The sequence below is a fragment of the Pelodiscus sinensis genome, chromosome 32 (assembly GCF_049634645.1).
Source record: "Pelodiscus sinensis isolate JC-2024 chromosome 32, ASM4963464v1, whole genome shotgun sequence".
In the NCBI taxonomy this organism is placed as follows: domain Eukaryota; kingdom Metazoa; phylum Chordata; order Testudines; family Trionychidae; genus Pelodiscus; species Pelodiscus sinensis.
The window spans coordinates 147918-173126 of NC_134742.1; the positions used below are offsets into that span (position 1 = coordinate 147918).

At 60.7% G+C, this 25209-nt stretch overlaps 2 protein-coding genes across 4 annotated transcripts; both read right to left on the reverse strand.

Annotated features, from left to right (window-relative positions):
* Positions 1-8265, reverse strand: LOC106731406 (zinc finger BED domain-containing protein 6-like). Of its 3 annotated transcripts, none has more exons than XM_075913555.1 (3): positions 7934-8265; positions 6091-6197; positions 1-4872 (listed from the first exon to the last, which is right to left on the reverse strand). In XM_075913555.1, the coding sequence occupies exon 3, from the start codon at positions 3231-3233 to the stop codon at positions 453-455; it is 2781 nt and encodes a 926-aa protein (XP_075769670.1). In that variant the 5' UTR covers positions 3234-4872; positions 6091-6197; positions 7934-8265; the 3' UTR covers positions 1-452. The 3 variants fall into 3 exon arrangements, with proteins under 3 accessions (XP_075769670.1, XP_075769671.1, XP_075769672.1); XM_075913556.1 differs by lacking the exon at positions 7934-8265 and adding an exon at positions 7504-7912; XM_075913557.1 differs by lacking the exon at positions 6091-6197.
* A 4070-nt stretch (positions 8266-12335) lies between these two features.
* LOC106731294 (uncharacterized) lies at positions 12336-24801 on the reverse strand. Its single transcript, XM_075913729.1, has 2 exons — positions 24647-24801; positions 12336-14142 (listed from the first exon to the last, which is right to left on the reverse strand). Exon 2 carries the CDS (start codon positions 14071-14073, stop codon positions 13069-13071), a length of 1005 nt encoding a protein of 334 aa, XP_075769844.1. The 5' UTR covers positions 14074-14142; positions 24647-24801; the 3' UTR covers positions 12336-13068.
* Positions 24802-25209: the final 408 nt, after the last annotated feature.

Here is a 25209-nt window from a genome sequence, read left to right on the forward strand (position 1 = left end):
TTTTCTGTTTTCCATTTCATTCTCACGTGTTAAACTAAATCCAGCAACATGTCGCATGAAGCATCAGTTTGAAATGAAAAGTCAAAACATTTTGTTTTCAAAATGTCAAAAAAAACCTCCTACCATTTTGACTCATTGGTTTTGATTCGGCTGAAACCATTTGCAGAACGTGACCTGAATTTGCCACGCGTTGCCCCACGGTGCCCTTTCAGTGTGAACTATTTGACCAAAACCTTTTGCCAAGCTCTGTATAAATGTCCACAAAGTGCCAGCAAAAGCAAAGCCGGGGAGGAATGAGATTGTGATTGGCCCGTTTCTGTGCTCTGTACCCCTGTCTCACCCGCCCCACCCCCATCCCGGCATGAAAGCTGGTCTCCAGAGAGAGAGACAATGTTGGTGCTCGGTGCAAATGAATCTGGCACCCGAGAGCATTAAGGAGCTTGCATCAGGGATCAGAGTCCCTCCATGTCATCTTCCTCCTCCTCCTCCTCCTCCTCCTCTATTTCCTCCTCCTCCTCGTCTTCCTCCTCCACGTCCTGTGTGGCCGAGTCCCTGCCACTGGCTGCATGCTCCCGCCCCTGGCACGCCCGTGGGAGCAGGTGCTTGTTCATTCTGATGAGGGCCAGGCTCTCCACGCTGCCGGTGGCCGGGCTCGCCCGCCTGTTCCGCACGATGGCCCCCCCCGTGGCGAAGAGCTGCTCGGCGTAGCGGCTGGAGGGCGGGCAGCTGAGGTGCTGCACAGCCACTTGGAAGAGGGGCAGCCACACGTCCCGTTTGAGCTGCCAGTACAGCAAGGGCTCGGCGCTGGCCGACAGGACCACGGTGTCCTGCAGGTAGCCCTCCACCATCTGGGCCGCCTGGGCCTTGGCGGAGTCCATGAGCACCGGGGCCGCCCGGATGAGGCCAAAGTCCTCCAAGCTGTCCCACAGGGACCGGCCCCGGCTGCCCTCGCGCTGCTGCTGCTGCGGGGCCTGTCGCCGGTCACGGGCCACCCGGATGTTCTGGGCCACCTCGTCGACGAGCCGCTGCGTCCAGCGGGGCAGCCCGCCCTCCCCTTCGGGCAGGAAGGAGGCCATGCTGTTCTTGAAGCGGGGGTCCAGGTAGGTGGCCAGGATGTAATGCTCCTGCGTGCGGATCTCCGCCGTCAGCCGGTGGCCCCGCAGGGCTTGCAGCAAGCCGTGGGCCAGCACCTGGCCCGTCTCCTCGCCCTCGCCCTCGTACTGCCGCACCAGCGACAGCAGCTTCTTCTCCAGCAGGCACAGCAGCGGGATGGCTTGGCTGAGGCTGGCCTCGGCCCCGCTCACCAGCGCAGTGGCGTCGTCGAGAGGCCGCAGGATCTGGCACAAGGTGCGGACGAGGGGCCAGTGGGGCGGGTGCAGCCCAGCATCCCGCGGGGCGGAAAGGCGCAGGCAGAAGGCCTGGACAGCAGCCCGCTGCTCATACAGCCGCTCCAGCATGTGCAGGGTGGAGCCCCACTGCGCCCCCGCCTCCTTCTCCAGCCGGCGCCGCGGCAGCTGATTCTCCGCCTGCAGCTCCCGCAGCAAGTGGCGGGCAGCGGCGGAGCGCCCTGCGTGGGCACAGATCGTCCGCGCCGCCGCCAGCACCCGCTCCACCTCCTCGCTGCTGCGGAGGAACTCCCGCACCACCCGGCCCAGGCAGCGTGCCAGGCAGGAGACACGGGGGAAGCCGCCGTCTCGCAGCGCCCGGCGCACGCTCTGGCTGTCGTCCGAGGCCACGAAGCCCGAGGAGAGGGAGAGAGGCAGCAGCCACTCCCGGACGACCCCCCGCAGCCGCTCCAGCACCTGCCCAGGGCTGTGCGGCTTCTCCAGGCCGCAGAGGGTGAGGGTGGCGTGCTGGCGCAAGATGCTGCTGTTGCTCATGCTCACCCAGTGGGCGCTGACGGACAGGTAGTCGGTGCTTTGCCCACCCGTCCACACATCCACCGCCAGGTGCACGCGGCCGCCCTCGCAGCCCCCCAGGGCTTGGAGCGCCGCCATCTTCACGGCCCGGCCCAGCTCCGGCACAGCCTTCTTGGAGAAGAAGGAGCGACTGGGCACCTGCCAGCGTGGGGCGGCCACCGCCATCATCTCCCGGAAGCCCTCGCCCTCCACGTGGGAGAAAGGCAGGAGGTCCAGGGCCAGCATCTTGGCACAGGCGGCATTCAGTGCCAGAGCCCGGGGGTGGGCCCGCGGGTACTTGCTGCCCCTCGCGGAGCTCTCCTGGAGGGACAGCTGGGCGTAAATGCTCCCAGGTGCCCTGGGCACTGGGGGGGCCCGGCCTGTGCCACTCCGCTGCTTGCACTTCGGGGCAGCCCCACGTGGTGCATGGGGGGGCTCTGCCCCGCCAGGCTGCGGGCCCCCCAAGTGCTTCTGACGCATGTAGACGACGCTGTGGTTGTGCTTGATGTGGTTTCCCAGCGAGGACGTGCCCAGCCGCTTGGGGTCCGTCCCGCGCTTCACCATCTGCTGGCAGATCATGCAAGTGACGCGGGTGGGGTTGCCGGGGTCAATGGAGAAATACTCCCACACCCACGATTTCTGCCGGTGGTACCTCCGGGGAGCAGGGCCCTGCGTGGCCGCTGCAGGCAGGCAGGTGGCCAGGGGGCCGATGCCGTGGGATGAGCGCTCAGCCCTGCCACTCCCTGTGCTCGCCCGCGCCCCGGCACTAAGGTCGCCCCCGCTCCAGAGGGGCAGATCACCCGGCTTCAGGACACCGGTGAAATACGAGGCAATCAGCATCGGATGCTGGGCGCCCCCTTCCTGCGGGCTAGGGCGCCCCAGCCTATCACTCTCTTCCTCCTCGTCCTCCTCCTCCTCTTCTTCGTCCTCCTCCTCCTCCATGCCCTCCGGGGTCGCTGGCTCACTGGGAGCTTCCCCGTCCACCCCGGAGGAATAGCCTGAAAGTGTGTCACCCCCGGACGAGCCTGCCTCCCCTGCCACGCTGGCTCCATCCTCATCGGCCTCCGACTTGACAACCTGCGCTACCCCCTCTGGGAGGAAGAGGGATGCCCCGGTGCCTGACTCCCCTAGGACACCAGCTACGGCGGGCTCAGCCAAGCTGTATTTCTGCCTGGTGGATCGGGGTGACCGGCGGCTGGCAGTCAGGCACGGCTGTGAGGACAGCCCTAGGCCGGCACTGTGGCTGAGGCTGGCTGCATGTTGCCGGGGGCTTAAGCGTGGCTGCTTGGTGGACGAGTTTCTCCAGCCTCTGCTGCTGTGATTATTCCTCTTCATGGTGCGCTCGTGGGCGGTAACCACCGTTTTATTTGAGATCCTGACAGGGACTGGGCTCCCAAATCCCCACTGGAGCCCTGACACAGACACACTCTGAGAGGACCCTGGTCGCACCTGAGATTACGGGGTGCAAATATGGCAAGAGAAAGAGGCACTGAAAGCCTGCGTCCAGCCAATGAATCTGGCGGCAGCCTCAGTTATCCGGAGGGGAAGCCAATGTTGCCTTGAGGGAGAGGTTGCAAATGATCTACTGTCCCAATCCACTTCTCTCCTACCCTGCTGACCTGTCTCTCTCCCTATGAGAACTTCTTCAAGCCCCTGTACTCAGCATGAGTTTTCCCTCTTGTGCCAGGGACCGGAGAAAACTCTATGTGTCCAATCACCACTCACCCAAGCAGCTGAGACTGGGCCATCAAATATTGCTGATAACAAACCATCCATCCTAAGAATTACACCCCCACCAAAAAAAAAAATGTGTCCAGTGATTTCACACAGGCATCAGGCCAGAGGAATTGCAGTTTGCTGGCTCCAGCAGGAAGAGAGCTGGAATGTTTTCTGAGTAAATTATTTGCAAAGAAATCTTAGAGGGGTCGCTCTGTTTGTCTGTACCAGGAGTAGTCCTGGGGCACCGTAGAGACTAAAACTGAGCAGCAAATTACTCGTTGTTATCTGGGGCCCGCCCACTGCTGCGCCTGTTTGCGGAAGCCTTTCCTGCTAGAATTGTACGGAGTCTATACAGCTCACATCACAGAGACAGTGAAAAAACGGGCCACCCCACCCAGCTCACCTCCCACCTTGTGCTGTCCGCTCCCACAACCCCCTCACTCCAGCCAGCTCCCTTTAGGAACCTGCCCCCTCTGCCTAGGATCTGCCCAACACGCAAGCCATCCAGCCCCCGTGCTCACAGGCTATTAGTCCTAAGCCCACCCACCCTGCTTCCCATGCACAAATGCTCCATGTTTCCTTTGGAGCAGGGCGGGGTCTCTGCTCCCCGGGGGCAGTGAGTGTGGAAGGATCAATTTCCCACAGGGTTCCTGTCCCACGCAGCTTCTCTGAGGTGGGGTAAGAGCTGATTGGGCAGCGACACTTTTGGCGTGATCAGTACAGTCTCGGACTCTCTCTCCAGGCAGCAGGAAAGGTCTGAACTTGGAGCAAGGCTCACGCCTCAGTCAGCACACGGGCTCCGTCTCTCTCTCTCCCTTGTGGCAGAAAATGATGTCTCTGAGCTGCCTGCAGGATCCCTCTAATTTTTTCCATCCATGTGTATCTCTGAGCTGCCTGCAATGTTCTCTATTTTTTTCCATCCATGTGTGGAATAAATTTTGTTACATGCACTGAGGCATGTGCAGATGTGCACCACTAGTAGAAACTCATGGTGCCAACTTGGGCACTCTGGCAATCAGCTGGGCAGCACTGGAATCTTTCCTGGGCAGCTGCCCGAGCACTCAACTTACAGGGAATGCTGGTGTTTACCCCTCTCTCCGCTGGAGCACTCCTCTGCCTGCACTTATTCCTGTCCAAGTTCCAGGGGGCTGGGCTTTGGGAAACTTTCACTTTGGATCCACTTGGCAACATCTCCTGAGTTTTCCCCCTTCCTCAGAACATTTGGCCTCCTCCTTCTCCCTCACAGTCCCACCATCTGCCAGAAATAAAAAATAAAGAGAGTCCAAGCATTAGCCACTCTGTCCGGTTTGAAATCCTTGGCCATAAGAACAACAAACAGGATCACAATAAAAACAGGTGTGCTGATCATCTACTTTGGATCGTGTGCCAGAGTTCACCCAGCAGAAAGCTCCAGGCATGGCCTGGAAACAACCTGTGAATAAAGGAGGGAAATTAAGCACAGATTTATAATGTCTCACTTCTGCTAATGAAACAGGCATTAGAGGTCGTGGGGGAAATGAAACAAACATGCTTTCCCAATGTGGTCTGTGGCTAAGAGGCCGAATGCAGTCTTTGAGGACAGGGAGTACTGGAGTTGAAGAGGTGATGTTACCCCAATTTATGGCATTGGAGACACCCCCGTTGGAATACCGCCTCCAATTGTGGTATCCATATTTTTGAAAGCTCAGAAAGGGTTCAGGAAAAAAAAAGGCACAAGAATACTTCAGTCTGGGAAACTTGCCGTATGTTGAGAGACTTAAGGAGTTGAATCTATTTCTGCAGGGACTTGATATGCTCTGGGAGCAACTAGACAATGAGAAGAGTTCTGAAAACACAGAATCAAGCAGACAACGACAAACTGAAACTGGAAATTGCATTTTTATCAGGGAGGGTTATTAAGAGCTGGCCCAGGAAGTTGGTGGAAAGTGGGGCATACGGCATCTTTAAAGCATTGCACATTATTGGGCTGGATGCAGGAATCAGGAGGTGAAATTCTCTGGCCAGTGCGATGCTGCAGGACAGAGTCACTAAACAGTCCTAAAGGGCCCTTAAAATCTAGTAGCATATCGGCATCAGGCGTCAAATGAGAAAAGGGCTGGGCCGTGGGCTAACTTTTAAAAAAAAAACATCACTTTATACAAGTATCAATTGTAGAAACCGGCCTCTGTGTTTTGTGTTTGTTTTAATACGTCAAGCTCTCAAACCAAGAAACAAATGCCACAGACTTCAGTGGCAGATTCTGACTGCTGAGCTCTTCCTGAAAGCCACACCACTAATTATGGCATGTGAACTGGTCCAGTAGACACCTGTGTCTGGAACTCCTGGCTGATAGAGCCAATTGTTACCAGTGACAGACAGACAGACAGAGCCACTATCTGTTTCAGGGTGAGAGTATTTATCTCCTCTCTCCACTGTACTTTATATGTGCGCATCTGTTCAAGAACTCCTCTTAAAAGGTAAGAGCTTGGCTCACCACATTTGGGACACAACTTCCTCTGATCATAACTTCAAGCCGGGTCAGGGCTGGTCTGTGCCAGGACAACGGGATGTGCCTAGAATGGGACCGCTTCTCAGAAAACCCTACAGAAAAGAGACAGAACCACCAGGCAGGTGAAAGGAGTTGGCTGCTCCCCCCCCGACCCCTGTCCCAGACTGCTCCAGCCCTGAGTCTTCCTCTCCCCACGCACCTTTTAGGGAGGATGAGGGAGGGCTGAAGCCCCACCCGTTCTTACTGGGATGTTGTTGGCTGCTCCCCTTTGTCAGGGAATGAGGAGAAAGTGCAGTTTGCTGCATTCCGCCCTCTGGCTGGCAAGCACAAGGGGGCAGACAAACCTGGCTCTGCCCCAGCTGGGGGACATGCACCCCTCCCCCGGCTGTGTCTGCTGGAGCTGCAGCCACCATGGACAGGGGCTTCTCACCTGGCCCCAAGCTGCTGCAGTGATAGCGGGCTGTGGTTTCCCTCTCTTTCTGGGGCAGTCTGCATCCTGAGCCTCTCCCCCCAGCTCTCCCCCCCCCAAGAGCACTGATTGAAATGACACATGGACCCAAACAATGCTGGGTAAGTCTAGATAGATAGATAGATAGATAGATGGGTGTGGGGGGGATAGATAGATAGATAGATAGATAGATAGATAGATAGATAGATAGATAGATAGACAGACATGGATTGGTGGAGAAAGAGAGATTTGGGGCCGGGGGAAGTAAAAAATAAGGAAACTACTGGGTTTATGAAACAAAATACAGGACTATGTAGCACTTTAAAGACTAACAAGATGGTTTACTAGATTATGAGCTTTCGTGGGCCAGACCCACTTCCTCAGATCAAATAGTGGAAGAAAATTGTCGCAACCATGTATATCAAAGGATACAATTAAAAAAATGAACAGATATGAAAAGGACAAATCAAATTTCAGAACAGAAGGGGGATGGGAGGGGGGAGGTAAATGTCTGTGAGCTAATGATATTAGAGGTGATAATTGGGGAAGCTAGCTTTGTAATGGGTAAGATAATTAGAGTCTTTATTCAAACTTAGGCGTAAAGTGTTGAATTTAAGCATGAATGACAGTTCATGTGCCCCCTTCTGTTCTGAAATTTGATTTGTCCTTTTCATATGTGTTCTTTTGTTTTAAATTGTATCCTTTGGTATATATGGTTGTGACTATTTTCTTCCACTATTTGATCTGAGGAAGTGGGTCTGGCCCACGAAAGCTCATCACCTAATAAATCATCTTGTTATTCTTTAAAGTGCTACATAGTCCTGTATTTTGTTTCATAAACCCAGTAGTTTCCTTATTTTTGACTTCCCCCGGCCCCAAATCTCTCTTTCTCCACCAATCACAGCCCCTTTGTTCTTTGGGACTTTACCGAAATCACTCTTGCTATTAACCTTTAAATGCAGTTCCGCCATTCCGTGGTGTAACTTCAAACGCTTAATTTTTGGGCTCTGGGAATAAGAACGCTTTCTACAAAGAAAAGAGGACGCCTGTCCGCAAGTATTTCTTGAAGCAAATGGGACATGGGGACGCCACAGGACTTAACTACCGGAATTTCTCCTGCGGCCCTTGCTGCCAGTACCTCTCCTTCCCCCACCAGACTCGGCCCCGCCCGGCCCGGCCCAGACGCTCCCCTGGGGCCGGCTCGATTCCTGCAGGCGCTCCGGGGGGCAGAGCCGGAGGGGAGTGGGGGGGACGGTAGCGCAGCAGCGCTGAGACCCGCAGCCCCCGCCCGACCTCCGGGAGCAGCGCTGGGGCGAGGAGTGTTGGGAGGGGGGAGAGTCACTTTCCTGCCCGGCCCTGTGCCCGGGGCGCGCCCCTCACCTGCAGGCTGCGGCTCCGGGGCTGGGCGCGCAGCTGGCTCCAGCAGGGCCGGGCGCCGCGCGGCGCTGGGGAGCGGACGGGGCTCCCCGCGGGGCGCAGCGCGGACGCAGCGGCAGCGCCTGACCCGGGAAGGGAAGCTCGGGCCCCGGCAGATAAAGCGGAGGAAGACGCGAGCGAGCAGCCAGCAGCCGCAGCCAGGGCCCTCTGGCGGCCGCCGCCTCTGAGCCCCAGTCGCTGCGCTCCCGGGGACCGAGCCTGCCCTGCGGGAGCGCAGGGACCGAGCCGCTGGGAGACACCCCCGCCCCCAGCACCTCCCCCCAAGCGACAGCGGGCGGCCCCGGATGGGGGGGGTCCCTCCACACGCAGGGCCCAGCCGAGTCAATTTAGTGGTTGTATGGGGGGGGTGCAATGGGCTCAAAAAGAAACATTGTCCATGTCTGGGGCCAGCACCTTGGAGACTAAGAAAAAATGTAGATGGCATCATGAGCTTTCTGGGGGCACAGCCAGGGCCGGATTCAGACCTTTAGAGGCCCTGAGCACTGAAAAGATGATGGTGCCCCCCCCATATGTAATTCAAAATAAAAACAATACTGTACCGTCAAATCTCATTTTTGGTGCCCCTGCTTTGCTGGTGCCCTAGGCACGTGGTCTGCCTAGTGAGTAATGCAGCCCTGAGCACAACCCAAGCTCATGACAGAAAACCAATGTGCACGGGAGACTGCTAAGCTAGAAGTTTATTATATCTGGGCTAAGAGCCTGCATCAAGCACTTGGGGGTTGACCTGACCCCTTCTCTGTAACAATCTCACTCTCCGCCTTTTCTTTCATTTTATTATTAAACCTTTCCTTGTTAGATGCCAAAGAACAGGCCTAGCAGCTCTTTGGGGTAAGATCTGGAGTATAAACTGACCTGGGGCTGTGGCTGGTCCTTTGGGACTGGGGGAACCTGTTTGAAGTTGGTGAGGTTGCTTTTATAACCTCTCACCTGTGTACCGATCAGGGCTGGTTGTGGCGCAGGGAACACTGGGGTATCTGAGGGGTTTTGTGAGGCTTCCTGCTGGCTAGCATGGCAGCTGCAGTGCTCGGTGACTGGTTTGTTGTCTTATAGGGAAGGACTGTAAGTAGCCCTGGATTTGAGCAATTTTCCCTGATCCGACCCTCTCAGTGGCCACCAGACTGTCTCGATATATTACAGTGGGGGAGAGGGGGTTGTTTTTCCAGGTGGTGGGAAGGAGAAAAGGGGTTAAAGAGGGAGAAAACTGAAAAGCAAAACCTTTCTTTCCATCTGCATGGCAGCCAGACAAATATTTTCATTGGGAATCAAATGGGATTTTGAAAATTCCAAGAAAACTTTTTTAAATCTATTTCCTTCAGATTTGTTGTTGTTTTTGTGTGGAAGGGTATGTCGACACTACCCTCCTAATTCGAACTAGGAGGGTAATGTAGGCATACCGCACTTGCAAATGAAGCCTGGGATATGAATTTCCCGGGCTTTATTTGCATGAAGCCGGCCGGCGCCATTTTTAAATGCCAGCAGTTCGAACCCCGTGCCGCGCGGCTACACGCGGCACAGAGTAGCTAGTTCGGATTAGGCTTCCTAATCCGAACTAGCTGTACTCCTCGTGGAATGATACCCGAAGATACAGGCTGGTTTTGACCACTGCTAAAAATATCCCATTTCAAGTGAACTTTTGGGAGAAACCACTTGCACTCACCCAGGTTTGCTCACTCCCGGTTCACCCGTTTCTCCCACTCCCCCAGTACTCCGTAGTTCTCGGGTCACCCCAGGGAGGTGTGCACAGAGCAGTCACAGTGATGAGCTGTGGTGGACAGTGTGTTACCTGCACCTGCTGTTTGGGGCCTGTTAGGAATTGTGCGATGGGGTAGAGCAGTGAGTCTCAACTGTTCAACCCCGCTCAATGCAAACCTTTCCATGGAACATCAGCCAACCACCGGTGATGAGGGGGTGGGGGTCTAGTGGGGAGGTGGGGTGCAGGATATGGCCTGGAAGTAAGGTGCGGGAGCAGGCTGAGGAGAAAAGGGAGAGAGTGGGGGGGGTCTGGGAGGGTCCAGGAGGGGGATGGGGTGGGAAGATGTGGCAGGGACGGAGGGTACAGGAGTAGACTGAGGGTGGGGGGGTGCTCTGGTGTGGGAGGCAGGGCTGTAAGATCTGGGCAGGAGGGTGCAGGAGCAGGGTGGGGGTGCAAGATCTGGGCAGGAGGGGGCAGGAGCAGGGTGGGGGTGCGAGATCTGGGCAGGAGGGGGCAGGAGCAGGGTGGGGGTGCAGAGTCTCGGTGGGTGGGGGGTGCATGAAGACAATGGGGGCGTGGGCTCTGGGCATGAGGGAGATGCTTATGTGGGTGGCTCTGTGCCTCCTGCTGCCCCCAGGCACTGTCCCCCTCCCCTGCTGTTCCCATTGGGGCGGGAGCTGTGGGGCTGGAGCACCAGCAGGGGCCTCAGGGCTGTGGTGTCCAAAGAGGTCAAGGGTGAAGAACGCCAAGTCCTAGACAGGAGAAGCAGCTGTTCTCTCGGGAGGGTGACTGACCCACGGATGGGGAATGGCCCTGGCTGTGACATGGGCCATGGAGACACTTTGCTGATATCTCCTGGGTAACTCCCTCTCCTTGTGCCTCGCAGCCCACGTCTCTCCATTGGCTGAGCACCATGAACAGACACAAATGCCTGCGCCCCAGGGGTCTAGCTTTCCACAGTGCTGTGACTGCCGGGGATTCCCTCATCCTGGGCAAATGCGGATTCCTTTTCTTGGGAGGGAGACAGGGGCAGGAAAAGGGCTCAGCACTGGACCCCATCCTAAGGGGGAAGGGGTGATGGGGTGTCTAAGCCCCACATTAGTGAACCAAGGTTAATGAGCCGCTCTGGTCCCAGAAGGCCCCATCCAGCCGCACCTGCAGGGCATGCTCACAAGGGAGGCAGATCATGGGAGGCAGACAAAGCAAGAGAGAAGCCCGTCGCTCCGAGCTGGTGCAGAGAACCCAGGGGTCAGAGCCTGCTGCTGAGCCATCTTGAGACACTTCACTGGGACTTACCTCTGAGACGCAATGAAGCTGGTCTTTAATCAGCAACAACGGTTTAGGACCAGAATCCAGGGGGAGCCTCCCCTCCAAATTAAATTCTGGTGAGAAATTGGTGGGCGCCAAGAGGAGGGCTGGGAAGGCATTTGGGTCCCAGGTGACCTTAGAATGGGCCAGCACAAGGTGGCACACAGGTAGGCTGTGTCTAGACTGGCAAGTTTTTCCACAAAATCATCTGATTTTGCAGAAAAACTTGCCAGCTGTCTACACTGGCCGCTTGACTTTCCGGAAAAGCTCTGACGATCTCCTGTAAAATCATCAGTGCTTTCCCGGAAATACTATGCTGCTCCCGTTCAGGCAAAAGTCTTTTCCCAAAAGACTTTTGTGCAAAAGGGCCAGTGTAGACAGCACAGTCGTGTTTTCCGCAAAAAAGCCCTGATCGCGAAAATGGCAATCGGGGCTTTTTTGCGCAAAAGCGCATCTAGATTGACCACGGACGCTTTTCCGCAAAAAGTGCTTTTGCGGAAAAGCATCCTGCCAATCTAGACGTGCTTTTCCGAAAATGCTTTTAACGGAAAACTTTTCCGTTAAAGGCATTTCCGGAAAATCATGCCAGTGTAGACGTAGACGTAGTGCCTGGAGCCATCACCCAAGGGAGCTGAGTTGAGCGAGGAGCTGTGCCAGCTACTTCTCTTTTAAAGCGGGATTAGTAATTAAGGGATTCAGCCGGGGACGGGCGACAAACACACAGAAAGGGGTAACTGACTAGAAAGTGGGGGGTAGGCGAAGACGTCTGAAGGAGTCCAAGTGTGCGTCTCTTTATAGGCAGGGATAGTCCTGAGAGAAAGAGCAGCGGTGCTGCAGCTGTTGTTGGGGAGAAGGAGACAGGCTGCTCCCCTCGGAAAGTGTCCGGCCTCTTGGGGCGGGGAAGGGCTGGCCTTCCCACGAGGTGAATTGAGGCGGCCGCCTCAGGTGCCAGACTGTGGGACGGCGCCACTAGGACCCAGAGTGTAGAAAATTGTGTCTGCTGCTGGTGCAGATGTATCCCTCTGCTCTAGATGCACAGAGATGGTGCAGGGCCATGAGAGGAGGAGAACAGGAAGAAGGCAGAATTGAGACCTTTCAAAGTGTTGGCCCAAGCAAGGGGGCCTGGGGGCATCATTTGAGCTCCCTGCCTCAGGTGCCCAAAGGTTGTGGGCCGGCCCTGGGTGGGGAGGGGGCCATGCTAGCTCCTCTCTGGCTCACAGGTCACCCAAGTTCTGCTCACAGCGCCGGGGATTCCCTGAACTGGTTATATGTGGGCTGGGGAAGAGAAGAAAGATGAAAGCTCCGAGACCGTAAGAACCACAAGAACGAAAAAAGGGCCGTGAGTTTGGGTTTCAACATCCTGTTACTCGCTATTTGTTCTACAGTGCGTACAAAGTCCCCATGAACAACGGCTGGGCTAGTCCCGCCGTGTCCACTCCAGCAGAGACGGGCAGGGAATGTCCGTAACGGAGCGGGGCTGCTGACACAGTCAGGTCGAAACGAGACTCCTATACAACCAGAGCGGGAGCCTGACGAACCGCTGAATGTGCTGCCGCCGGCAGGCGAGAGGCCCTCGGTATGCACGGTGACAAAGCTGTGCCTTGCTCCTGCCCTGGCCACCTCTAGCACCCTGCTCGGCACCCAGGCCTCCCTGCCGAGACGTTCCCTCGTGAGCCCAGTCTGTGTTAGTCCCAGTGGTGCACTCTGGGGCACAGGCACTCATCCTAATGGAAACGGAAGGAAACCTACAACCTGTCCTACACAGGCCAAGAGTAAAAACGTAACAACACACACACACACACACACGCCCCTTGTGTCCTACCAGCTACTCACCACCCCCAGCCGCCGGCCTGTTCTCCTTGCTCATCATCCCAAAGTCCCAACCACTAAAACAACCAGCTCTCCCAAGAACCTACCCCTTCCCCCAACAACCCCTGCTACGAAGCCATACCAGCTCCCTCCCACTGCTCACCACCCCACTAACCCCGAAAACGCAGAGCCTACAAGCACACAGCCCCCATCTTTGCCAGCCACCTCCCCCTGCCACAGAATGGCCTCTTCTCCCCTCCCCTGACCCTTAGCATGCTTGAGTGGGGTAGGGCCATAAAGGCAGGAAGGACACGGGGTTCTCCCCTGTGTGGGTTCTCTGGTGCCTCTTGTGGTGGGAGCTGCGGCTGAAGCTTTTCCCGCAGTAAATGCACTCGTACGGCTTCTCGCCCGTGTGGATCCGGTGGTGCTGGGTGAGGGTGGATTTGTCAGTGAAGCTTTTCCCGCAGTCAGAGCACGTGTAGGGTTTCTCCCCCGTGTGGATCCTCTGGTGTCTGATCAGGTTGGAGCTGACGTTGAAGCATTTCCCGCAGTGGGTGCACTCGTAGGGTTTCTCGCCCGTGTGGATCCGCATGTGTTTGACCAGGTCCGAGTTCTGGCTGAAGCTCTGCCAGCACTCGGCACACGTGTTGGGGATCTCGATGGCTGAGGTTCTCTTCTTCGATGCTTTGGGTTTTTTGACTTTCCCGGCAGCAGCTCTGTCCTCTAGGGGGCATGTGTCCTGCTTTTTCCCGGCGGGGCTTTTCAGGCGCTTCTTGTGGCGGGAGCTACGGCTGAAACTTTTCCCGCAGTCGATGCACTTGTAGGGCCTTTCGTCCGTCTGGACACACTGGTGCTGGGTCTGAGTGGACTTGTCCGTGAAGCTTTTCCCACAGTCAGAGCACTGGTGGGGTGTCTCCTCTGTGTGGCTCCTCTGGTGCCGGAGGAGGTTTGAATTGATGCTGAAGCTTTTCCCGCAATCGATGCATTTATAGGGCTTCTCTCCGGTGTGGATTCGCCGATGGTTCAGCAGGTCTGAGCTCTGGTTGAAGCTTTTCCCGCACTCGATGCAGATGTTGGGCCTCTCCCCGGCGTACGTTCTCTGGCGGACGATGGTGTCTTTGCGTTTCCTCACGCCTCTCCCGCGGTGGGCATATTTACCTTCTCTCTCCTCCGAAGGGACTGGCTGCTGGGCTTCTGGCCTGCCCTGACTCTTAAGGGGCTTCCCCTGCTCCGGATTCTGAGATACGTTTCCTTTGGATCGTTTTGGAGACATCTCAGGCCGGTCTTCTCCAGCCAGGCTTTGAAGATTCTCTTGCCGTGTGACCGCTCCCAGTCCTGTCGCCTGCCGGGAAAAGGAGAATCCAGACAGGCGCAAAAGGAACAGGGGTAATCGGATGACAAATTAGTCTAGCTCCCAAAATGAAGATGAAACAAATCTAAGGGTTGGATGGTGCAGGAAGCCAAGCTCAAAAGGGAATTAAGGCACAGTTTGTAACTACTTCCCAAGACAGGTGGGCTGTGTCTACATTGGCACCCTTTTCCAGAAATGCTTAAAACGGAACAGTTTTCTGTTATAAGTATTTCCGGAAAAGCGCGTCTACATTGGCCACAGACGCTTTTCCGGAAAAAAGCCCCGATCGTCATTTTCGCGATCGGGGCTTTTTTGTGGAAAAGAGTACTGTGCTGTCTACACTGGCCCTTTTCTGGAACAGTTTTCCGGAAAAAGGACTTTTGCCCGAGCGGGAGCAGCATAGTTTTTCTGGAAAAGCAGCTGATTTCTTACAGTAGATCGTCAGTGCTTTTCCAGAAATTCAAGGGGCCAGTGTAGACAGCTCGCAGCTTATTCCGGAAAAGCAGCGCTTTTCCGGAACAAGTGGCCCAGTGTAGACACAGCCGTGGTGGATTTTCCATCATTTAAAAAATGTAAACTAAATAAAGATTGGATGCCCCTTTTTTTTTTTTTTTTTTTTTTTTTTTTTTTTTTTTAAAGAAAAAGTGCTTTCCATCTCCACCACAAGTAACTGGGCTTCATGCAGGGATCACTGGGTGACCTTCTCTGACCTGTGCTGTACAGAAAAGGTTCTCGGCCAGGGATCTGGGGGCCCCTGGAAGGGCCGTGAGGCGGTAACATAAACCAGAGAGGCAGGCCAATGCTAGACTCACTGGAGCCCAAGGCAGAAAGTGGAAGACTGAGCCATGTCATGTGGAACTAATGCTGAAGTGCGAGTAACTTCGCTTTGTGGGGACCCAGGTAATTGCTCCGTTTCCTGTCTCCTGACGCCAGGCCTGCCTTTTAATCTACTGGCTGTGCAGAAAATCACTGGCTGGACAGGGAGTTTTTATAACATTGGGACAGGGGAGGGCTTAGGAAGAAAAAGGCGGAGAATCCCTGTCCCATAGGAAGGCTGTTTCGGAGCATTGTTCCCCGCAAGCTGAGCACTTGGGCAGCCGGCTGCTCGGGAGAGATTCCAGTGCTGCCCAGCTTATCAGCAGAGCGCCCGCCGCTCGGTTTTGTTTCTGCTGGCGGTGCACATTCACATGTCCCTCAGGGCACGTAACAAAACTTATTCTGCACACAGATGGAAAAGGTGGGAGGGGACAGTGCTCAGGGGCACAGTCTGACATCTGCGCTCACAGCTGCCCTGGGCAACCGCTCAGGTTTTCTGTGCTGCCTTTCATGTACAGAACAAGCTGCATTATCTGGCTCTGTGCCAGCCAAAAAGCACTGTCAACTGGCATTGCTCATCTTCATAGGCAGTCTGGTTGCTGCGAAGCCAGAAGGCTCCATGCGGCTCTCCAGAAACAGTGACACGTCCCTGCTACCCCTGGGAGGAAAGGGCTCAGGGCAGGGGGTTGGGCCCCCCTGTCTGTGCCTCTGCTTAGGAACAACTTGTGGGGAGGCAGCTGAGGTGAGTGCCCCGGGATCTGGCACCCCAACCCTCTGCCCCGAGCCCCCTCCTGCACCTCCTCCAGCCCCTCAGCCCCATGCCTCCTCCCTCACGCAAACTCCTTTCGTCTTCATTCACTGGATTCCCCTCCCCCCCGATTTCCAGCACCTCCCACTCTCCCCCCATGCCGGATAACAAAGGCCTTACGGGACTGACACAGGGGCCAGTCCTACAGCTATTCACACCAGTAAGTAAATAGTTCCAGGAGCATCACGAGGCCTCGTGCCCCACAGCCTGGCTTTGTAGAACCACGGACACAGGCGAAACGGAGAGCGGGCGCAGAGCAGTCCCCCGCCTCTGCTGGGCTGGGTGAGGACACGGGCCAGCCCCTCGGGACAGGCAGGCAGGCAAGGAACAGTTTTGTTTGTTCCCAGCCGGATTGGTCACGGGCAAGGCTAGAATCAATCAATCGGAGTGGGGAACCTTCAGCCCCCGGCTTGCCTGGATCCAGCCCCGGAGGCTCAAAGTCCCCTCCCCCAGCATTAGGGAACTGGTGCTCCAGCCCTGGAGCACCCGTAACCCGGTAATGCACTTCCCACTCTGCTACTGCACCCTACCTCCTGCCAAGCCCTACCACCCCTTGCCGATTCCTGCACCCCACCTCCTGCCCGGCCCTCCCACCCCTTGCCGATTCCTGCACCCCACCTCCTGCCCGGCCCTCTCACCCCTTGCCGATTCCTGCACCCCACCTCCTGCCAAGCCCTCCCACCCCTTGCCGATTCCTGCACCCCACCTCCTGCCCGGCCCTCCCACCCCTTGCCGATTCCTGCACCCCACCTCCTGCCCGGCCCTCCCACCCCTTGCCGATTCCTGCACCCCACCTCCTGCCCAGCCCTCCCACCCCTTGCCGATTCCTGCACCCCACCTCCTGCCCGGCCCTCCCACCCCTTGCCGATTCCTGCACCCCACCTCCTGCCCAGCCCTCCCACCCCTTGCCGATTCCTGCACCCCACCTCCTGCCCGGCCCTCCCACTCCTTGCCAATTCCTGCACCCCACCTCCTGCCCAGCCCTCCCACCCCTTGCCGATTCCTGCACCCCACCTCCTGCCAAGCCCTCCCACTCCTTGCCGATTCCTGCACCCCACCTCCTGCCCGGCCCTCCCACCCCTTGCCGATTCCTGCACCCCACCTCCTGCCAAGCCCTTCCACCCCTTGCCGATTCCTGCACCCCACCTCCTGCCCAGCCCTCCCACTCCTTGCCGATTCCTGCACCCCACCTCCTGCCAAGCCCTCCCACCCCTTGCCGATTCCTGCACCCCACCTCCTGCCAAGCCCTCCCACCCCTTGCAGATTCCTGCACCCCACCTCCTGCCCGGCCCTCCCACCCCTTGCCGATTCCTGCACCCCACCTCCTGCCAAGCCCTCCCACCCCTTGCCGATTCCTGCACCCCACCTCCTGCCAAGCCCTCCCACCCCTTGCCGATTCCTGCACCCCACCTCCTGCCCGGCCCTCCCACCCCTTGCCGATTCCTGCACCCCACCTCCTGCCCGGCCCTCCCACCCCTTGCCGATTCCTGCACCCCACCTCCTGCCCGGCCCTCCCACCCCTTGCCGATTCCTGCACCCCACCTCCTGCCCAGCCCTCCCACCCCTTGCCGATTCCTGCACCCCACCTCCTGCCCGGCCCTCCCACCCCTTGCCGATTCCTGCACCCCACCTCCTGCCCGGCCCTCCCACCCCTTGCCGATTCCTGCACCCCACCTCCTGCCAAGCCCTCCCACTCCTTGCCGATTCCTGCACCCCACCTCCTGCCCGGCCCTCCCACCCCTTGCCGATTCCTGCACCCCACCTCCTGCCCGGCCCTCCCACCCCTTGCCGATTCCTGCACCCCACCTCCTGCCAAGCCCTCCCACCCCTTGCCGATTCCTGCACCCCACCTCCTGCCCGGCCCTCCCACCCCTTGCCGATTCCTGCACCCCACCTCCTGCCCGGCCCTCCCACTCCTTGCCGATTCCTGCACCCCACCTCCTGCCAAGCCCTCCCACCCCTTGCTGATTCCTGCACCCCACCTCCTGCCCGGCCCTCCCACCCCTTGCCGATTCCTGCACCCCACCTCCTGCCCGGCCCTCCCACCCCTTGCCGATTCCTGCACCCCACCTCCTGCCAAGCCCTCCCACCCCTTGCCGATTCCTGCACCCCACCTCCTGCCAAGCCCTCCCACCCCTTGCCGATTCCTGCACCCCACCTCCTGCCAAGCCCTCCCACCCCTTGCTGATTCCTGCACCCCACCTCCTGCCAAGCCCTCCCACCCCTTGCCAATTCCTGCACCCCACCTCCTGCCCGGCCCTCCCACCCCTTGCCGATTCCTGCACCCCACCTCCTGCCAAGCCCTCCCACCCCTTGCCAATTCCTGCACCCCACCTCCTGCCCGGCCCTCCCACCCCTTGCCGATTCCTGCACCCCACCTCCTGCCAAGCCCTCCCACCCCTTGCAGATTCCTGCACCCCACCTCCTGCCAAGCCCTCCCACCTCTTGCCGATTCCTGCACCCCACCTCCTGCCAAGCCCTCCCACCTCTTGCCGATTCCTGCACCCCACCTCCTGCCCGGCCGTCCCACCCCTTGCCGATTCCTGCACCCCACCTCCTGCCCAGCCCTCCCACCCCTTGCCGATTCCTGCACCCCACCTCCTGCCCGGCCCTCCCACCCCTTGCCGATTCCTGCACCCTACCTCCTGCCCAGCCCTCCCACCCCAACCTGCTCCTGCCCCATACCTCCTGCCCAGCCCTCCCACCCCTTGCCGATTCCTGCACCCTACCTCCTGCCCAGCCCTCCCACCCCAACCTGCTCCTGCCCCATACCTCCTGCCCAGCCCTCCCACCCCTTGCCGGTTCCTGCACCCCACCTCCTGCCAAGCCCTCCCACCCCTTGCCGATTCCTGCACCCCACCTCCTGCCAAGCCCTCCCACCCCTTGCCGATTCCTGCACCCCACCTCCTGCCAAGCCCTCCCACCCCTTGCCGATTCCTGCACCCCACCTCCTGCCCGGCCCTCCCACCCCTTGCCGATTCCTGCACCCCACCTCCTGCCAAGCCCTCCCACCCCTTGCCGATTCCTGCACCCCACCTCCTGCCCAGCCCTCCCACCCCTTGCCGATTCCTGCACCCCACCTCCTGCCCAGCCCTCCCACCCCTTGCCGATTCCTGCACCCCACCTCCTGCCCGGCCCTCCCACCCCTTGCCGATTCCTGCACCCCACCTCCTGCCCGGCCCTCCCACCCCTTGCCGATTCCTGCACCCCACCTCCTGCCCGGCCCTCTCACCCCTTGCCGATTCCTGCACCCCACCTCCTGCCCGGCCCTCCCACCCCTTGCCGATTCCTGCACCCTACCCCCTGCCCGGCCCTCCCACCCCTTGCCGATTCCTGCACCCCACCTCCTGCCAAGCCCTCCCACCCCTTGCCGATTCCTGCACCCCACCTCCTGCCCGGCCCTCCCACCCCTTGCCAATTCCTGCACCCCACCTCCTGCCCGGCCCTCCCACCCCTTGCCAATTCCTGCACCCCACCTCCTGCCAAGCCCTCCCACCCCTTGCCAATTCCTGCACCCCACCTCCTGCCAAGCCCTCCCACCCCTTGCAGATTCCTGCACCCCACCTCCTGCCAAGCCCTCCCACCCCTTGCCAATTCCTGCACCCCACCTCCTGCCAAGCCCTCCCACCCCTTGCCGATTCCTGCACCCCACCTCCTGCCCGGCCCTCCCACCCCTTGCCAATTCCTGCACCCCACCTCCTGCCCAGCCCTCCCACCCCTTGCCGATTCCTGCACCCCACCTCCTGCCCGGCCCTCCCACCCCTTGCCGATTCCTGCACCCCACCTCCTGCCCGGCCCTCCCACCCCTTGCCAATTCCTGCACCCCACCTCCTGCCAAGCCCTCCCACCCCTTGCCAATTCCTGCACCCCACCTCCTGCCAAGCCCTCCCACCCCTTGCCAATTCCTGCACCCCACCTCCTGCCCGGCCCTCCCACCCCTTGCCGATTCCTGCACCCCACCTCCTGCCAAGCCCTCCCACCCCTTGCCAATTCCTGCACCCCACCTCCTGCCCGGCCCTCCCACCTCTTGCCGATTCCTGCACCCCACCTCCTGCCAAGCCCTCCCACCCCTTGCCGATTCCTGCACCCTACCTCCTGCCCACCCCTCCCACCCCTTGCCGATTCCTGCACCCTGCCTCCTGCCCGGCCCTCCCACCCCTTGCCGATTCCTGCACCCCACCTCCTGCCCAGCCCTCCCACCCCTTGCCAATTCCTGCACCCCACCTCCTGCCAAGCCCTCCCACCCCTTGCCAATTCCTGCACCCCACCTCCTGCCAAGCCCTCCCACCCCTTGCCAATTCCTGCACCCCACCTCCTGCCCGGCCCTCCCACCCCTTGCCGATTCCTGCACCCCACCTCCTGCCAAGCCCTCCCACCCCTTGCCGATTCCTGCACCCCACCTCCTGCCCGGCCCTCCCACCCCTTGCCGATTCCTGCACCCCACCTCCTGCCAAGCCCTCCCACCCCTTGCCGATTCCTGCACCCCACCTCCTGCCAAGCCCTCCCACCCCTTGCCGATTCCTGCACCCCACCTCCTGCCAAGCCCTCCCACCCCTTGCCAATTCCTGCACCCCACCTCCTGCCCGGCCCTCCCACCCCTTGCCGATTCCTGCACCCCACCTCCTGCCCAGCCCTCCCACCCCTTGCCGATTCCTGCACCCCACCTCCTGCCCGGCCCTCCCACCCCTTGCCGATTCCTGCACCCCACCTCCTGCCAAGCCCTCCCACCCCTTGCCGATTCCTGCACCCCACCTCCTGCCAAGCCCTCCCACCCCTTGCCGATTCCTGCACCCCACCTCCTGCCAAGCCCTCCCACCCCTTGCCGATTCCTGCACCCCACCTCCTGCCAAGCCCTCCCACCCCTTGCCGATTCCTGCACCCCACCTCCTGCCCGGCCCTCCCACCCCTTGCCAATTCCTGCACCCCACCTCCTGCCCGGCCCTCCCACCCCTTGCCGATTCCTGCACCCCACCTCCTGCCAAGCCCTCCCACCCCTTGCCGATTCCTGCACCCCACCTCCTGCCCGGCCCTCCCACCTCTTGCCGATTCCTGCACCCCACCTCCTGCCCAGCCCTCCCACCCCTTGCCGATTCCTGCACCCCACATCCTGCCCGGCCCTCCCACCCCTTGCCGATTCCTGCACCCCACCTCCTGCCAAGCCCTCCCACCCCTTGCCGATTCCTGCACCCCACCTCCTGCCCGGCCCTCCCACCCCTTGCCGATTCCTGCACCCCACCTCCTGCCAAGCCCTCCCACCCCTTGCCGATTCCTGCACCCCACCTCCTGCCAAGCCCTCCCACCCCTTGCTGATTCCTGCACCCCACCTCCTGCCAAGCCCTCCCACCCCTTGCCAATTCCTGCACCCCACCTCCTGCCCGGCCCTCCCACCCCTTGCCGATTCCTGCACCCCACCTCCTGCCAAGCCCTCCCACCCCTTGCCAATTCCTGCACCCCACCTCCTGCCCGGCCCTCCCACCCCTTGCCGATTCCTGCACCCCACCTCCTGCCAAGCCCTCCCACCCCTTGCAGATTCCTGCACCCCACCTCCTGCCAAGCCCTCCCACCTCTTGCCGATTCCTGCACCCCACCTCCTGCCAAGCCCTCCCACCTCTTGCCGATTCCTGCACCCCACCTCCTGCCCGGCCGTCCCACCCCTTGCCGATTCCTGCACCCCACCTCCTGCCCAGCCCTCCCACCCCTTGCCGATTCCTGCACCCCACCTCCTGCCCGGCCCTCCCACCCCTTGCCGATTCCTGCACCCTACCTCCTGCCCAGCCCTCCCACCCCAACCTGCTCCTGCCCCATACCTCCTGCCCAGCCCTCCCACCCCTTGCCGATTCCTGCACCCTACCTGCTGCCCAGCCCTCCCACCCCAACCTGCTCCTGCCCCATACCTCCTGCCCAGCCCTCCCACCCCTTGCCGGTTCCTGCACCCCACCTCCTGCCAAGCCCTCCCACCCCTTGCCGATTCCTGCACCCCACCTCCTGCCAAGCCCTCCCACCCCTTGCCGATTCCTGCACCCCACCTCCTGCCAAGCCCTCCCACCCCTTGCCGATTCCTGCACCCCACCTCCTGCCCGGCCCTCCCACCCCTTGCCGATTCCTGCACCCCACCTCCTGCCAAGCCCTCCCACCCCTTGCCGATTCCTGCACCCCACCTCCTGCCCAGCCCTCCCACCCCTTGCCGATTCCTGCACCCCACCTCCTGCCCAGCCCTCCCACCCCTTGCCGATTCCTGCACCCCACCTCCTGCCCGGCCCTCCCACCCCTTGCCGATTCCTGCACCCTACCCCCTGCCCGGCCCTCCCACCCCTTGCCGATTCCTGCACCCCACCTCCTGCCAAGCCCTCCCACCCCTTGCCGATTCCTGCACCCCACCTCCTGCCCGGCCCTCCCACCCCTTGCCAATTCCTGCACCCCACCTCCTGCCCGGCCCTCCCACCCCTTGCCAATTCCTGCACCCCACCTCCTGCCAAGCCCTCCCACCCCTTGCCAATTCCTGCACCCCACCTCCTGCCAAGCCCTCCCACCCCTTGCAGATTCCTGCACCCCACCTCCTGCCAAGCCCTCCCACCCCTTGCCAATTCCTGCACCCCACCTCCTGCCAAGCCCTCCCACCCCTTGCCGATTCCTGCACCCCACCTCCTGCCCGGCCCTCCCACCCCTTGCCAATTCCTGCACCCCACCTCCTGCCCAGCCCTCCCACCCCTTGCCGATTCCTGCACCCCACCTCCTGCCCGGCCCTCCCACCCCTTGCCGATTCCTGCACCCCACCTCCTGCCCGGCCCTCCCACCCCTTGCCAATTCCTGCACCCCACCTCCTGCCAAGCCCTCCCACCCCTTGCCAATTCCTGCACCCCACCTCCTGCCAAGCCCTCCCACCCCTTGCCAATTCCTGCACCCCACCTCCTGCCCGGCCCTCCCACCCCTTGCCGATTCCTGCACCCCACCTCCTGCCAAGCCCTCCCACCCCTTGCCAATTCCTGCACCCCACCTCCTGCCCGGCCCTCCCACCTCTTGCCGATTCCTGCACCCCACCTCCTGCCAAGCCCTCCCACCCCTTGCCGATTCCTGCACCCTACCTCCTGCCCACCCCTCCCACCCCTTGCCGATTCCTGCACCCTGCCTCCTGCCCGGCCCTCCCACCCCTTGCCGATTCCTGCACCCCACCTCCTGCCCAGCCCTCCCACCCCTTGCCAATTCCTGCACCCCACCTCCTGCCAAGCCCTCCCACCCCTTGCCAATTCCTGCACCCCACCTCCTGCCAAGCCCTCCCACCCCTTGCCAATTCCTGCACCCCACCTCCTGCCCGGCCCTCCCACCCCTTGCCGATTCCTGCACCCCACCTCCTGCCAAGCCCTCCCACCCCTTGCCGATTCCTGCACCCCACCTCCTGCCCGGCCCTCCCACCCCTTGCCGATTCCTGCACCCCACCTCCTGCCAAGCCCTCCCACCCCTTGCCGATTCCTGCACCCCACCTCCTGCCAAGCCCTCCCACCCCTTGCCGATTCCTGCACCCCACCTCCTGCCAAGCCCTCCCACCCCTTGCCAATTCCTGCACCCCACCTCCTGCCCGGCCCTCCCACCCCTTGCCGATTCCTGCACCCCACCTCCTGCCCAGCCCTCCCACCCCTTGCCGATTCCTGCACCCCACCTCCTGCCCGGCCCTCCCACCCCTTGCCGATTCCTGCACCCCACCTCCTGCCAAGCCCTCCCACCCCTTGCCGATTCCTGCACCCCACCTCCTGCCAAGCCCTCCCACCCCTTGCCGATTCCTGCACCCCACCTCCTGCCAAGCCCTCCCACCCCTTGCCGATTCCTGCACCCCACCTCCTGCCAAGCCCTCCCACCCCTTGCCGATTCCTGCACCCCACCTCCTGCCCGGCCCTCCCACCCCTTGCCAATTCCTGCACCCCACCTCCTGCCCGGCCCTCCCACCCCTTGCCGATTCCTGCACCCCACCTCCTGCCAAGCCCTCCCACCCCTTGCCGATTCCTGCACCCCACCTCCTGCCCGGCCCTCCCACCTCTTGCCGATTCCTGCACCCCACCTCCTGCCCAGCCCTCCCACCCCTTGCCGATTCCTGCACCCCACATCCTGCCCGGCCCTCCCACCCCTTGCCGATTCCTGCACCCCACCTCCTGCCCGGCCCTCCCACCCCTTGCCGATTCCTGCACCCCACCTCCTGCCCAGCCCTCCCACCCCCAGCCTGCTCCTGCCCCCTCCCCAATCCCAGACCCACCAACCCTGCCACATACCTGAAGCCTGCTTCCTGGCAGCCCCTCCCACACACTGACCCCCCCCAATTTTGGCCCTACGAAAATCTACCAGCCTGGGCCCCCCTAGCGTCCGGGGTGCGACAGGAGTGTGGGGAGCGTCTTTCTCCTTCTTAGTCAGGGGCCACCTCAGTGAGGGGTTTTGTTTTGAGGTTTTTTTTTTCGCTTCTCACTTTTGTGAGGCCCCCGACTGATTTTTCGGTGGGTCAGCGGCCCCCAAGCCCCCATCCCGAGGGGATTCCCCTGCCACCCAGTCCCAGCGACTCAGAGGGGCGGCTGGGCCAGCCTGTCACTATGCAAAGCAAAGTGGCACCTTGGAGACTGGTGCGCGCTGGAGCGAGGCAGGGGCTGTGCGGGGCTTTCCCCTCCCTGCTCCCCTGCTCAGACACCGACATGCCCGGCCGGCTCCGGTCCGACGCCCGTTTACACGGCAGCTTTGCGGGCCGGAGCGGGAGCGCCCGCAGCACGTGGAGCGGGGCAGGTGCGGGACCCGGGACCGGGACCTCCCCTCCCCAGCCCGCTGGCGGCGGCCCCCCTGGCCGGGCCCGGCCCGGGACATTCCTCCGCCGCTCCCCGGGCTCCCTCCTGCCCGTACCTGCGGGCTGCGGAGCGGTGCGGGCGGTCCCGGGGCGCTGCCGCAGAAAGTCCCAGCAGCCCGGCCGGGCACGGCTCGCAGCTTCCCCCAGCCCCAGCGGCTCAGCCCGGCTCACAATGGAGGCTCCTGACCCAGGAAGTTCAATCCCTGATATCCTGGTCAGAGGCAGGCTCGGGAGAGCCCCCTCCCCCCGGCTGGGCCGGATCCAGACGCTGGGCTCCGGGGAGGGGGCACTGTCCTGCCAGACGGACAGAGAGACGGACATGGTGTAGCCTGGACTCCCTGCACACACCGGCCGTCCCTGCACCCCTCCATCCCCCCCCCCCCCGAGTTCCCTGCAGGTCAGCCTCGTTCCACCCCCACCCCCTATTGCAGGGACTCTGTGTGTGACCCGACTATATAGGCACCAAATGAAGGGGACTAAATTAGCTGTGAGCACTGGAGAGAGATCTTGGAGTCACTGTGGAGAGTTCTCTGAAAACCCCCACTCCGTGTGCAGGGGCAGTCAAAAAAGCAAACTGGTGCTGGGAAGCATGTCAAGAGGGGATAGAGAATAAGACCGA

What these genes read in the sequence shown, in the direction of transcription:
- LOC106731406 (XM_075913557.1), bottom strand. Translation starts at nt 3,233, where the DNA reads ATGAAGAGGAATAATCACAGCAGCAGAGGCTGGAGAAACTCGTCCACC.
- LOC106731294 (XM_075913729.1), bottom strand. Translation starts at nt 14,073, where the DNA reads ATGTCTCCAAAACGATCCAAAGGAAACGTATCTCAGAATCCGGAGCAG.